A 15,336-nucleotide genomic window follows, 5' to 3' on the forward strand; every position below is an offset into this window, starting at 1 on the left:
CCAAAGCCAGTTCGATGTAGTTTTGCTGTCCTACGTTTTCCTTTATCCTCCCTGGGATATTCTCTTGATCTCTGTTTCTGTGAGATCTCATGAGGTGCCTGTCAGCATCCGAGACCCAATTTAGCTTTTTTCAGTACATTGAATACAGCTTTCTCCACACCTCACTATTGATGGTGATGGTCTCTTAGATGGTGATGTGGTACACATAAGAAGCTGGATACATATACTTAAGTTTTTGCAGAATTAGGGTTTGCCTCCTTCTACTGTTTTGGTTTCTGTCTAATACAGTATGTTTATATAGGACTGCTATAGCTATGGCATAGTACTGGCTGCAAGGAATACTCCTCTTTGGAAATGGCGTTCCCTGAGGAATGGGTTTTGTTTAACACTGGGTAATCATTTAAAATATAGCTCAGAAGTGCTACTAAAAACTTGGTAGAAGTCCTGTGCTACTAAATTTTTGATCATTTTGTCATAGAATGAAATGTCAAGCTACATTTCCTTCCTTACTCTGTATTTCCATAATATAGTAAATTCTGTTGCTCTTGGGAAATACATATCTAAACTGTTGCTTAAATCTAGAGTTGTTCTTTATATTTGCCTATTTTTCCTTTATCTTTAAGAAGTTAAAAAGAGTTTACTAATAATTGTGCATTTTGGAGGTTCCAGTTAGGGTTATTCAACCTTTTTTCATTTCCAGAAGGCTGTTGATGTGAAGCCAAGGGTGGAGTCCTGTAATTATATCAAAGGACAGCAGAATGTATTTATTGTTTTCAATCCAAGTGAGTAATTTGTCACAATGCCCATTATGCAGTGGCGTGAGAGTAAACTATACTTTATAATACTGTCATTAACCCAGCAGGGGATTTTTTGCCATTTTTTTTTTTCCACAAGGATTTCCTTCCTTGCATTTCGTAGTATATTATTTGCTTTGGCTTAATCCTGCACTGGCAAGAGTCTGACTAGGGCAGTACAAGTGTGTCCATGAGAATGTTCCTCTTGGCAAAAGATAATGTGGGACTAGAGGAATGGTAAGATGTAGCCACAAATTTGTTTGAAGAGACATTGCATGAAAAAAGGCCTGGAAGCCTTCTGTCATATTTGTAGGCCCATAGTTGATCACAAAATTAAAGTTGCACTTTTAAAGTGATGGTGAAGCATCAAGAGATAGTCATGTTAAGGTTTAGTTGACTATTTGAAATTCAACCAGGCTGGTACACCCTTAAATTCTATAAATTTGTCTGGTTATCACAGAAGAGTAGGGTTTTTGTTGTTGCTGTTTGTTTGTTTGTTTGTTTATTCGTTTTTTGTTTTTGATGAGGTAATTTGGTACTCTCTGCTTCCACTTCAGCTGGAAATGCTGCAAGAAGAGCCTTTCTTATGGTGTGAGATTTATAATTGTTATTATTTCAGTATTTTTCATTCCATACCTGGTGGAGGCTCAAAGTACCAAAGACATGCTAGAATGAAAAAGTAACATTAAAGGGCCTTTATCTGAATGTTATTTTCAGACGAAGTTGATTGCCTTTTTTTTTTTTTCCCTGTGTCTATGAATGGTAATTTGGCTTAAGATGTATAAGCTTTCTTCTTCTGAGAACTTCAACCTTTTTCTTGAAAGCAAGTTGGATAGAATTAGGTTTCCATCTTTAGGAGTCCAGTTACTTAATTTCTTTATGCTCTTTAACGAAGAGTACATTGCTAGCTAGACTCATATCAGATATAATTCCAGGGAAGCAAATAGAGTTATAACAGGGCTGATCATTCATTTAAAAATGTAATTTAATAGATGACTGCATATAAGAAAATTTCTTTGTTGAACCTGTGTTTCGAGGATGCATATGTCTGATGCATGGGGGCTGGTGCTTTCTACAGGGCCTTGTGGTTTTGTGACCAATTGGGAGGATTTCTCCCTAGTAATAAGGAATTGAAACAAAAGTTTGAAGCCTACAGGCATCAGAACAAGGCAAGAATGAGGATCGGTATCATATAGCAAAAGAGGAATCCTATCCCTTCTGAGAAATGCAGAGGTTCAAAATGTGTTGATTTATTTGAATATTCCACATATCTTGTGGCATCTTGGAACAGCACCTCTAGATTTTTCACCAGTAGCAGAGGTGAGTGTCCCTGGAGTATCTTTTGCCAGAGTTGCATCAAGCCTTATTTATGCTAGGGAGAATTCTCTTCCCATGTTTTTGAATACTCAATAGCTTAAAAATAATAAATATTAAATGATAATATATGCAGTCTTGTTGTTTGATAGCAGTAACTTTCTTTAATTACATTGTATCACTAATCTTGTAGCTGATAAATGTGAAAGGAGGTTGTGAAATTATGTTGGCCTTTATTATTTTAATTCTTGGCTTCTCTCCTTCAGCCATGATAAAAAGTTAATGGCTTCTAGTAGAGAAGAAAGAGAGTCTCTAACTTGTCTACATTAGTGCTGGGTAGATAGCAAATTCCCTTACTGGAACTGCTGGTCAGGAAGAACAAGAAAGAATTTACCATGTTATCTCTTGTGGGAAGTTAGGGTTGGGATTCAGATCTCTGCTTAGCCTGACCTGTGCCTTAAGAGGTAGGTGATGGGTGCTCTGAGAAGGGTGAGATGAAATACATCCAGCCGTTTCTCTGGGTGAAACACTTCTGTCAAGGCAGATGCGTCTGCTAGCATCTCTGGTCATTCCTACCCCCTGCCCATGTTCTTGGTTATATAAACAGGTATAAATACATTTTTCGATAGGTAAAATAACTCACAAAGTAAAATTTCCACTTTTTTTTTTTAAACAAAAAATGAGCCGCAAGGCTGCTATTATCTGGTTTAGTGGAAGTATAAAGTACAGGTGAAAAGGTGTTCTCTGAAAATAACAGCATGCACTGAAGTACTGTAAATAGTCTTTTCAGGCAAATATGTTACAGCCTAGAGATTGCTTCAAAGGGGAATTAGTTATTTTTTAATGTTCCTTTGACAATGAATATTATCAATAAAATGCAGTATGACTAAAACATTGGTTCCTCAGTGGTTCTTCTGAGTATACCAGTGAAGAGTAGATTTTAATGCACATTTCAGTGCTCGGCCTCTGGCTAGTTTTTGTCCTTTGGTACTGACCTACTAAATTGAGTTGAAACTCTGGACTACATTAATTTTTCAACCCACTGATCACAGAGCTTATGTGAGACTTGGTGAGCCTGGCCCCAGTATATATCCTTGTTGGCTGACTATTGACCCTTGTAGCTAGCCTGAAAGAGAGCCGAAAATTGAGCTCAGTGCAGAGAAGAATAACCTTCCTCCTCCTAATCCCTGAGGCTGAAGCACTGGAGCTTGCACTCCTGCCTCCCAATTACTTACTCTGGCTATAAGGACACAATGCCGTTTTTACTTCTTTCCTTTCACAAAACATGTAACCTTTTTTTTTTTCATTTATGTTGCTGTCTCTCTAGTCAGAGGCCAGAGCTTCACTGTGAAAGGTAATGCATTACACAGAATGAAAGTGGTTCCTTCCTTCACCTTTACAATTTTAGTTAGGAGAGTTAGGCATGACATGAAGAGAATCAAACATATGGGCATTGAATTGGCATTAAATAGCTATTAAGTGCTACCACTCTCTTAAAACGCAAACAAAAGCCTTGCAAAACAATTGATCAAGTATAAAACGCCCACATTGTAGGAATTAAAATTCAGTTGATGCCTTCTGCAGTGGATGTTATCCAGTACCAGGCAGTGGGATTTTTTTTTCTTTTTTTTTTTTTTTAAGGAGTGTTCTGTTGCAGTGCAAAATCTCTAAATTATTAAATTACATAGATATTTAAGTGAACGGAGTATTGCTTGCAGACACATAGTGCCCAAATAGTTTGGATTATTCATTTTTATCTACATTCTCACATATGCTTGAGAAAACAGTTCTAGTGCAGGTAATGTTTTTTTTCTGTTGTTTTTACAAAGTATTAAGTGAGTGTTATAAGGAATTCAAACTGTTAAGATAATATTTATGTTCTATCTTGGCTTCTAGGGAGTCAGTCTTTAAATACAGCATAACTCCATTATTTTTATCTTGTGTTTTGGAAGCATTTAACCTTTTTTTTTTCTTCTTCTTTTTTTTTTTTCTGTCTGTGCTGTACTTGAGACTTGGTATCAGGGGAAATTTGAGTTGTTCATACCATCTAACATTCTGTGACAAAACTCTGTAGAATTCCTGAAAGAATAGAAAGCTTACCAGGAGATTCAAAAAATAAAGAGTGGGAGTGGGGATTGGCCTTAAAGCCTTTTATGGTTGGGGTTCATTTATATGAAGCCGCTGCAGACCACAATGATTTTTTTTTTCCCTTGTGCGTGTTATTCTGCAGGAACAGATGGGACCTGAAGACAGCTCAGGGGGACTTGGGGAAGCTAAATGCCCATGGCTGACAGGCACCACTAGACAGAGCATGGTGCAGAGCAGAGCTGAGCAGAGCTCGACTCTTCCTGCCTCGTGTCTGTGCTGGATGGAGCACGGACCTGTCCGGGCAACGCGGTGCGAGCTCCACTGCCTCCTCCAGGCTTGCCGTTAGCTGTGTTATTCCCCAGGTCCTTTGGGACTGTCTCTCCTGTGTTCAGCTAGACATCTATAGATCCTAATTTAGTTCAGAGACAAAAAGGATGGATGCTATGGGATAGCTTGGAAGAATGGTGCTATTAAAATAACAAACTCACAATGTTTGTATTTTATTTTTAGCTTATTTCCTGTTGTTTCTCTGTGGTTGCTGCCTTTGTAACAAAAGCTTCCTTTCTAGTTGCTTTGCTTAAAATATACATATATTGTGCATATAGGCATCTGTGTGGCAAGGCATCTGGGTGTGGACTTGCCAGATCACCAATTGAATTGGCATTAAGGCAACTGAGGCATCAGTCTTTGCTAGTGGATAAAGTGCTGTTGGTGCAAACTCCCTGAGGATGAGTACACAACCGTAAGGGGGTTACTCTGCAGGCCATGTTCCTAACCTAGGTGGTGGTGGCATGGGCCATCTCTCCTCAGACAGGCCCTGCACAGTGATGTCAGTTCAGTCTTGACCCAGACACAGACTGTCTCTCCTCCACTACTTTGTGGCAAGGACTGAGTCTGCCTAAGTCCCTGGAAGTGTTTCACATAAGCGCGAGTTGTTCACTAGGCATTACTACATTTATGCATATTGAAATGAGGTAGGACCTTCAGATATTAATGCAGAATGCCATCCCTTGACACGTCAGTGACTTTTCTATTTTTTCTCTCTCTTTTCTATTTTTTTTCCCTTTGAAGTGAGGTTATTGAGTCACACAGAACTGAGCGAAACACTTAAGATGCTGCAGACAATAATCAACTTCCTTATTTCTTCGCCTATTCGTGTCCTGACCAGACAGTCCTTGTCTTCTTGATTTCCGATCTCCTCCCTCATACTAAATTCCCTTCCTGAACTTTCCTGGCTTATGATAAAACCACAAAGCCCATCCGATTACTTATTTAGGCATATTGTTTCCTTTTCTTTGTGAGGGAGAGCCAATTCTCATAACATAAACAAAAGTTATCCTTGGACAGGTAAATACCAGCAAATGATTTGTTGAACTCAAGTGTTACACATTTCAGAGAGTTTCCAATCTCTCATGAGTATTACAAATAGATTTAAGTAGGATTTTTTTTCCCCCCTGATTTTCCTGTTGGGTATTTGCTAGAGCTGGGAAAAAGAGAAAAGTTGTCAAAAGCTGACTTTTTTGTATTTATTTTCACATGGTGTTATTATTGCTAAGGGATATACCAGAAGTAGAATTATTACACAGTAATGCATGCTGTGGCTTAGGTCCAGCATCACATCATCATTTTGGCCACAGCCTCTTCTCTAGCGACAGATGGGGCATGAGTTGTCTGTATTTTGCTTAAACTGTACTGTTCTTGGCATGTTTGACTGTATATTTTGTAGTGTTGTAGCTGCCTCTATGAAGAGATTTTAATTCTGCAGTGTTTAAGTGGAATTAGGAAGTTCTGGCCATAGCATAAGCACCCCAAGGCGGGTTTTTACTCATGGCCTCCTAGGATACCTGTATTTCTGGAATCTTTTGGTCTTAGGCTTACACATGTGAGTCAGCTCACCATCTGACTCAGTGCTGAGTTTGATATCCATAATTTCTCTTCCAGATCCTCTAACAGGAGTTATCATGTATGGTCTATCATCAAATCTTACAGATTTTATATTCATTGGGTATAATGGTAGTCATGGTACTCATAGAAGCCTTCTTTGAGTTAAATACATGTGTTTTGTATAAACTCTCTTCATTGTCTTCTTTTCCTAGGTATTATGACAACTTTACCCAGTGCACAGAACGTGAAGCCAACAATGCAAGTTGCTTTTGGCCAAACCCCCTTGCAGAGGGCTTTATCACTGGAATCCATAAACAGTTCTTTTCAAACTGTACTTCTGAAAAGGTTCACTGGGAAGATCCACCAGATGAAATTCTCGTAACTCTGATCTTGATCCCAGTCATGCTGACATGTGCCATGATAACATTGGTAGTATGGTGCAGTAAAAGAAGTGATATCCTGGTTTAAGTTGCTACTCTTGGCTTTCTTTTTCCCATTTCTTTCTTCTAAAAAATGCAGAGGGAAAAGAGAGGAACAATATAGCCTGCAGATGCAGAACCTGAGAGATGCTGAGAGAGAGGATAATCTTGTGTTCAAACATCTGCTGCTGAAAGTCATTGCTTCTGAGCTGGCTGTCAGTGCTGCTAATAGAAAGCTTTCTACTAACATCAGGATTCATAATCATGAAGTTCACAAACCATTCTAAGAAGCAGGAGTGTCCCCGGAAATGGACCTGTTAGCTACAAGGGGGCTAAAATTACTTTCCAATAATTAAAGCTGATTGATAAAGTATGTTCTTGAAGACAGTATGTAAATGTATATATGCTTGCTACAGCATCAACTTTGGGGGAGTCATCTGGAGAGTCTTGAATGGAAGACCATATGTAAAGGAATCAATCATGAATGTAACCAATGGCAACTTTTTCTGGAAGCTACTAAACATCGTTATCAAGAACTGGAAATATTGGCAAAAAAAGCTATTTATATGGCCAGTGACTCTCCATATTTTAAAAGCCATGTTTTAAAAGAGTTTATAAATGCCTTTTAAGCATGGCTAGTCGGAGTTGAATGGATCACAGATGTTGGGAAGGATACAGATACATATACGGGATACATATTTCACAGAGTTGAAAAATGTGAGAGGACAGAGGATGATACACTAAGGAGCAGTGAAGAAAGTTTCATGCACCAGACTATTTTTCCTCTTTTATAATTATTATTCTTGATGACTTGTGTTCATTGTATAGTCCCCACGCTTGCTTCAGATTGCACAAGTGATGCCCTGCAAATAAACACAAGGTGTGATGTTGATTGAGGTGCCTTTCAGAGAATAATTTTGTACATAAATCAATTTTCATCATGTGAAGAACGTGGGAACTAAAGTACGAACATCAAAAAGTTGTAAACGTTGTTTGGAAACAACAGACAGAGAAGGAAAATATCTGATTAAAAGTCTTACTCAATGAAGTAATTCCTATGTAACAAATAAATATCATATGACTAAAATAAAACAACTTCTATGTATGTATTGTAAACTTTTGTTGTCTCTCATTGCAAAAAGGGCCTTCAAAAATACTCCAATTATTATGAATATCAAATATTCCATTATTATGAATGACCAAATTCTGTTACAAGTGAGTCTCCATTTTTTCCATATCCTATACCCACAAGTAAAAAACAGCTAGAATGGTCAGGAAATTGGTGTTTCATATCCATGCTGCTTAGATTTTTCTCCTTTAACGTTCTGGCTTGATATTTGAGATTCAGTTCTGTGTGTAGGAGGAGTGTTTCTAGTCCTGAATCAAAATAGAATTTGCACTTTAGAGTTAGCATTTTATTGAAAGTGCTCATGTGCAGAAAGATAAAGAGCACCTGTAGCTGCAATGTTTTGTTTTCACATCCTTTCCCAAGAGTTGAACACAGTTGCTTGATATTTTCATTACCCTTGTGGTAAATGATTCATTTTGTAAGGTGTTTCCTGTGTATTTTTCCAAAGATACTCTTTAATTCTCTGAAAACTGTTAGAAGATTGCTCTTTGCAAGAGTGAAATATATGGTAATATGTGTTAAAGATTCATTTTGTTTTTCTATTTAACTATTATTTATTGAAACAACATGTTTTGGTCCACTAAAGCCATCAGTGAGCTAAAAAAAAAAAAAAAAAAAAAAAAAAAACTCAGTCATTTGATCCAAAGGAATATTCATTCAAACATTTTGTTGGCCAAAATCATTTTTTTTTTTTTTATTTTGATGTCTTCCAAAGCATACTCATTTCAATCTAACTGCTAATTTAATTTGTTACAAATTCCTGACCAATCCTGGCTCATTTGAAACTCTATTCACCTGATCAAAAAGTCTGCAGAGTGCTCTCAGCTAGCATAATTCTTTATAACCCTGATTGATCTGGAAATTATACGGAGGGGAAAAATTGATGCAATTGTGCTGCCATGTGTTTATTAGGATCTTTAAGGAAATGTCATGTTTAAATGAATTCTGTTTAACTTGAAAATATAATCTAATGTATTGTTTTCAGCAGAGCTTAAAAAATGTGAGATTCAAACAGAGTAGATTTCTCCTTAATATGCTTGTGCTGCTGAGGGGAAAAGGAAGATTCTGTAGCTACAGTGAGCTGTGGATGTGAAAATTTATTTGTGTTTTTCTGTCTCCTCCACTCAACACAGAATCTTCCACTCTTTATCAGGTACATGCAATGCAGAGAAACTGAAACAGTGTGTGGGAAGACATCATTAATTTAAAGCAGGCCTAGTGGTTAAATGCGCAGAAACACTTGTAGTATTTGCAGGGTAATAAGCAACCACAGTGTCCCGCTCTTATCAGCTCTGTTCATTAATAGAGAACCAGAATGGTTCTTTTGATATTGGTATTGATATTTTGATATTGGTATTGATGTATTGGTTCTTTTGATATAGTCTATACTATAGTCTATATATGTGTTGGTGAGAAATAATTCTATCTAGTGTTTTTTTATTATTATTTTATTTTTTTTCTTTTTATTTCTTTACTCTTTGGAGTTACCTTTTCCCCAATGCCTCTGTGCATGGCCAAGAAAATCATGCCTGGGACCTGGCTCATTTTTTAAATGCAAATTATTTTTGTTACAACAGTGCCTCAGAGGAAAAGAATATGAGAATCAAAGAGAAAGAAAATAAGTGGTCCCAAATCATTTTTATAATTTAAATAGTGGTTGTTCTGTAGTAGTGCTTGGACTGGAAGAGCAATGACAGCTCTGATAAGCAGCTAGCAAAGACAGACAGCTGTGCTGCTGTAGAGCTTTTCTGCACACAGGAGGAACAGGGAATGTCTCTATTTCCTGTGTGGTAGAACAGCTTCAGCAGGGAGCTTGACCAGACCCTACCTGCCTTGGTCCCTAGCTACCTTGGGGAATGGGACTTGGGATCGTTCTGTCCTCTGGCTGTGTTTCCTCATACCTGCTGTAGATGATGATGTCTCTGCTGATCTAAATGGCATCTGTGGATCCTGAGGGGAGATCAATTACTGGGATCTTTTGGGAGCCATATGTTATGCTTGAATCCTTGAAGATACGAAAGTACAAAATTCCCCTGGAATGAAGCATCATGGCTAGTGTTTGCAGTGTCTCTGTTTCCAAAGGCAAAACAAATGTTGCATTTTTTTACTTAGTGTCTTGAGAGGAGAAAGGCAATTAGTGACAGTCATTGCTTCTGAATACAAGAAGACAGAAACTCTATAGATACTTAGAAACACATGCATTGTTACATAAATATTGAAGTTGTGTGCCACAACTTCAGGTTGTAGCACAAGCTATTTAATTTTAGTTAAAGGTGTTTCTACCTTCTTCACAAAGAACTTTGCAAGAATAAGCTGAGAACCCAAAATAACTTTGTGAATTTGACAATAAAATAAAATAAAATAAAATAAAATAAAATAAAATAAAATAAAATAAAATAAAATAAAATAAAATAAAATAAAATAAAATAAAATCCTCTGCATGATAGAAAATCTGAGGTATTGAGAACAGAGTGGTGCTGGTGACTGGAGCATAAGAGCTGCTGGGTATTTAGGTGAACACTCAGCAAGACATTTGGAGCTCATTTGGAAAGGAGATCTATAGTAATAGTGCCTGGAGTGCTCTGTCCACACTAACTGGGAATGGAGGTGGGGAAGTGCCTTGTTTCTGAATCCCAGTGGAGGCACAGGCAACAAATAGGCACCAATCTGCCGAGAGCTGCCTGGGCAAAAAATGACTGCTCTGAAATGTAGGGAGCTGCATTAACGTGCTCTTCTGCTTGACTTGGCTTTGTGAGGCAGCTCCTACTGCCTTTGGACAGTGCCTAACTAATGCAGTAATTACTTGACTAATGGGCTGGAGAAAAATGGAAGAAAATGTGTCTTTTTAGCATTTCCTGGGAATAAATGTATATGAGCCAGTGCATCAAGCATGTGATTGGGGTGTGTTTGGGTTGTTTGGGAACCTCAGAACCGGCAGCAAAGAAACTGGAATTATTCATTCTCATTTGTTATAGAGTTATCTAAATTTCAACTCAACTTTTCAAGGTGGAATTATTTTTTTTCTTTCTGAGTTTAGATATCCAGAGGGTAGGTATCAACCTGTGAGCAAAACTCACAGTCACCTCAGTCTAAATAAGACACCTATTTTTGGTCAGGTTAGTGGTTGGAAATGTGCCCTAGGATCCACTGACTGGCTCTGACTGACAATCTCACTGTATGGAGTCTCGGCTACAATGTAGGGTACTTGAATGACAGAGGAGATTAATCATAATCGCAAGTACCTTAGTCCCCTCTGCTTTGGTGCCATACTTGAAAGGGAGTAATCTCAGGTGTGATGAGGATGAATGCATGAATGATTATAAGGTATTTAGATCAGGTAAGTGATCACTTAGATCACTTAAATAGATCATATTTACAATAGCCGTTAATATACTAAGCAGTTGATAAAAATGGGAAAAAATGGGATTCAGAGAGACTTTTCAGCTTTCAGTCCATTTGACTGTCCATTTTTTTCTTCATTGTAGCATTTCTCTGCCTTGCAGTTACTCTTTTTAAACACTAAATGGAGTGGAAGAGAGAAATATATCTCCATTAAGGCATAGCCTTATGCACGTGCTGAAATGCAGCTGTATTTCCTCTCTGTGATCGACATTAGCATGAGTCTTTTGTCACCTTCATTCTCCTGCAGCTCCTAGCTAATTCAAAAGCAATTTTTTCCTGACAGTTTCAGTAACATTAAAGCTGCAGAGTGACAGCGGAGAGGAGGCAGTTTAGCATACAGCTCTGTAGAACTGAAATACCTTGTTTGGCTTGGAAGCTAATTAGGCTGTTTCTCGCAGAGCTCACCAAGCTAGCTCTAATTCTAATAATTCTAGAGCATATCTTTTAAATGCTCACTTAAAAACTTAGGATACATATAATGACTCACCTCCTACAATCAGCTCAGGTTTAAATATCTTGGTCATGAGCATAAGACGTTGGCTTATTTGTTCCTTGCCTCTAACAGGACTTTAGCACAACTACAAGGAGACTTGCTGCCCTTTTACAGCAGGAATAATAGTTTATCTATATGTTATTGGGAGCAAGTTAAGCTGTGTGTGAATGGGGTATCTTCTTGCTATTTGGTGCCTAAACACACACTAAAACAGTGGTCAGGGTTATATGGGTGCTTGTCACTTCAGAGAGGATATCCCAATATTTTATCATCTAAGCCACTCTCCTTGTGGTACCTGTGATGGCACAGATGCCATTTCAGCCCAGGACAGCAGGAGCACAGAGCCAGCAGCAGTATTAGAACCAATACATCTTGCTATTTAGATTTGGAGAAGCCTTTAGGTACTGATTTGGAATAGAAACTGGTTTGGAGAAGACAGGAACTAGTGTGGAGTACATAGGAAATGTCACATCAAATCATTAGTATAGTAAATGACTGAAAGACACTCATATCTGAGTGAGCTCTAGCAAATGAATTCAACTAAATATTCACATTTGAATAAAATAAATGCATGTGAAGTTATAGTTTGATTTTTAAGTGGATCCTCTTCACTGGCATGAATTTTAACCTCAAAGAAGAGAGATGGGTGAAGAAGAAAGAAAATATATTCTTTACCTTGTCATAAAGTTAATAATTTTATTTATTAGTGCTTCAGTTTACTCTGCAATGTAGAAATAAATTTATGTGAAGTGCATAGTTTCTTTACAGATTCACAGATTCACAGAATATTTAGTTTCTTTAGATCAATTTTCTTTAAGATCAAGCACATGCACGCTTTCAAGGTCATGAAGCATCTAACACTTTGGAAATGTAGGTGCTCTGCTTTCTGCTTGGAGGGTGGTGAGATGCCACTGCTGCTTGCTGGTTAGTTACTTAGGGTGTCTCTAGATAACTCTGATGGAGACAGTAGTGGTAGGTCACAGTCTCTGAACCAGCAGAATGCAGAAAACAGCTTATTTTAGAGATAATCTTGCTGTCTCTCATGGAGTGCTGTGAAAAGGGTGCTTAGTTCTGATGCAGACATTCTGGAGTCAGTCTGCAGAGTTAAAAGCCTCACTTGGGAAAGCCTGACCTGGATGGGTTTTGTCAGAGAGGGTAATTTCTAAGGATAAATTTTATAAGAAAGACCATGGTTTATAGGAATTTTATAGGAGCAACATCTTACAGAGCTCTGTGCCTTTCCTAGTGTTTTAGCTAAGAGGATTCCCATGAGCTTGAGTCTCCTAAGAAGAAAGATTTGCTTCAAATATAATGTTTATGAGGTGGTAGTAATGAATTTTTCTGTCAGCAGAGAGTGCATTGGCTTTTCTCAGACTGACTAATTTATCCCAGATTATTTTAAAATCAGAGCTCTGCCAGCAATTTTTTGCCTTTTTAGGAATTAATTTGAGCATTAAAATTACTTTTCGAAACTTTTGGATAAATACCACTATTTGGCAATCATACTGGCTGTATATTTGTCGACTCCTAATTTTTAAAATCTTTCAATTTTTTCTCTCTTGCAAAAATAACTCATTTTAAGCGTACTTTCTTTAGAAGAGTAGCAAAACTGGAACTCCAAATGTCAAAGCACCTTTGATGATAGCTAAAGTTATGATACCTAAAGAAAAAAACTCCTGTAAATCTGTTATACTAAACAATGATTTTCCCTTTGTAAGAAGTATAAAGAAGTCAAACCAGTTAGCATAATTTTTATACTTCCGTTGTGACCGATCAGGACACTTCTCCATCTGTGTGGAGTATATTATCTGAAGTAGTTATAGAACAGTGGTGAAGAATTTTGATTTAATCACAAAAGGTCAAGGAAAATGGTTCCGGCTAAATACTTCAAATTCGGCAGATTGTAAGACTGAAAGATAGGCTTATCTTATAGGCTTATGTAACCTTATCTTAACCTTATCTTATGTAACAATTAATATTGTCAATTCATGCTGTAGGGTAATAGTTTAGAAATAAAAATAAATTATAGCTAGTCTAGACTACAGACATTTCTAGTATTAGTCAACTATATTAATTAAACTGGAGGGTTTTCCTGAGGAAAATGTAATATTGTATGTTTTTGCATGGATATGTTGAAGATCCAGTATGATAGTTTATGACAGCTGAGGCCTTTTTTAGAAAAAGAATACGGAAAGGAGCAAGAATGTAGCTAAATTTGAAAGAGAATAGTCCTGCATCAACTTTCAGATGTGAAGAGTCAAAATATTTGAATCTGTCAAATGTTTTTACCATGCTGTCGATGACTATGATTGATAGTTGTGGGTTTCAGAATCTTTCGTTCTTTCATTACATTCATGAAAGTAAACACCAATATTGAAGCAGAATTTGGAAAAAATGGTGCATCTTAAATTATTTGGTTTCCAAGGACCATAATGCAATGAATTCTATATTAATAAAGCAAATTGCTGAAATTTTGTTTTTCTTTCTTTTTTTCCCAAGCATTGCTACTCACATTTCCCAAGTGATATATGCTGTGTTACAGATTTGGAAGTGAAAACTGAAAACTGGAGGACTTAAGGCCAGCCTGAGATCTGTGTCTTTAGGCCAGTTACCAACATGAAGGCGTAATCCAGTGGCTGCTTACTTGGAAAACAGTATATGCAAATGTGAAAATATTCTGCCTCTATATTGCTGCTGAGTCTGTGAAAGGGTGACTTACACACACACTGAGAAAAGATCTCATTTCATCTAGTTTAAATTATCTGAATAGATCAGCAACTGTGGAAAATGTATGAGGAATTACACTATATATCTCTGATCTATAATTTTCCCTTATGTGCTACTATATCAAAAATAATGAACTATAATAATAATGGTAATGGACAATGATAATTCCTTTTTCGTTATAATATACTCATGAAAGCAATGAGACCAATTTATAAGTCAGGCCATTATGGTTTTATGGTGACAGTAACCACTTTTTTTTTTAAAAGAATCTACATTATCTTCTAGTTGAAAGGAAAAAACAAGCAGGAAAAAGTATTTGACTCCAAGTTGTGTACACTAAGAACTCTCATAAAATTTAATTAGAAGTATTTTTGTAAAATTTTTCTCTAACAAGCATGAAAAACTGCAAATAAAGGCTTGGGATTGACCCATGCAATGTCTAATGTAACACTGCATAAATAGAATTAATAAAACCTGCTGCAATAGTATGTAATATAAATTGCAAAGTCATGATAAAGAAAGGATGCATTGAGATGTCCTTTTCCTAGCTTGATACATCCAAAAAAAAAAAAAAAAATTGAATCAGGAGATAATAAATATCTTCACAGTATGTCTCATATGAGCTAATCATGAACCGTAGGAAGTTTGAGCACTTCTCAGAGAGTATTTTGAGTGGCTGATGCATGAATTTCTGTGCACTAAATGAAGGTCTTCCATATTACCAGAAACGTGGATGCAAAACAATATATAGTATTAGAAACATGTTATCATATGGGACAATAATAAAAATATACTCTTTGGGGCTACAGTAAGCTTAATGTATAAAATCAATAAAAAATAATGGAAATACACAGACTCTCCTTAGATGTTTTCTACGTGAATTTTTCATACAGTTGGCTGCGACCTCTCCTTCTGAAAACACTCCACAATTCTCTCCAATATGTCGCTGTGGTAGTCTTTATCTCAGTGAGCTGTTTTGTTTTGTTTAGTTTTATGGTTATTTTATATTCTTAAAAAAAACCCACAGTAGTAAAACCAAGTTATCTGAATTCCAGTTCTTTACTTCTTTAATGCTACATCTCTTAA

At 36.9% G+C, this 15,336-nt stretch overlaps 1 protein-coding gene across 2 annotated transcripts in view; it reads left to right on the top strand.

Moving 5' to 3' along the window:
• Positions 1 to 7,600, top strand: part of RAMP3 (receptor activity modifying protein 3) — a 52,696-nt gene extending 45,096 nt beyond the window's left edge. For both annotated transcript variants that reach the window (XM_026033702.1, XM_026033701.1), the window contains exon 4: positions 6,293 to 7,600. In XM_026033702.1, the coding sequence (XP_025889487.1) occupies positions 6,293 to 6,548 (256 nt within the window). In that variant the 3' untranslated portion in view covers positions 6,549 to 7,600. The remainder of the gene's footprint in view (positions 1 to 6,292) is intronic.
• Positions 7,601 to 15,336: the final 7,736 nt, after the last annotated feature.

Source organism: Nothoprocta perdicaria, unplaced genomic scaffold, assembly GCF_003342845.1.
Source record: "Nothoprocta perdicaria isolate Ctin4 unplaced genomic scaffold, notPer1 scaffold_131, whole genome shotgun sequence".
NCBI classification, from domain to species: Eukaryota; Metazoa; Chordata; class Aves; order Tinamiformes; family Tinamidae; genus Nothoprocta; species Nothoprocta perdicaria.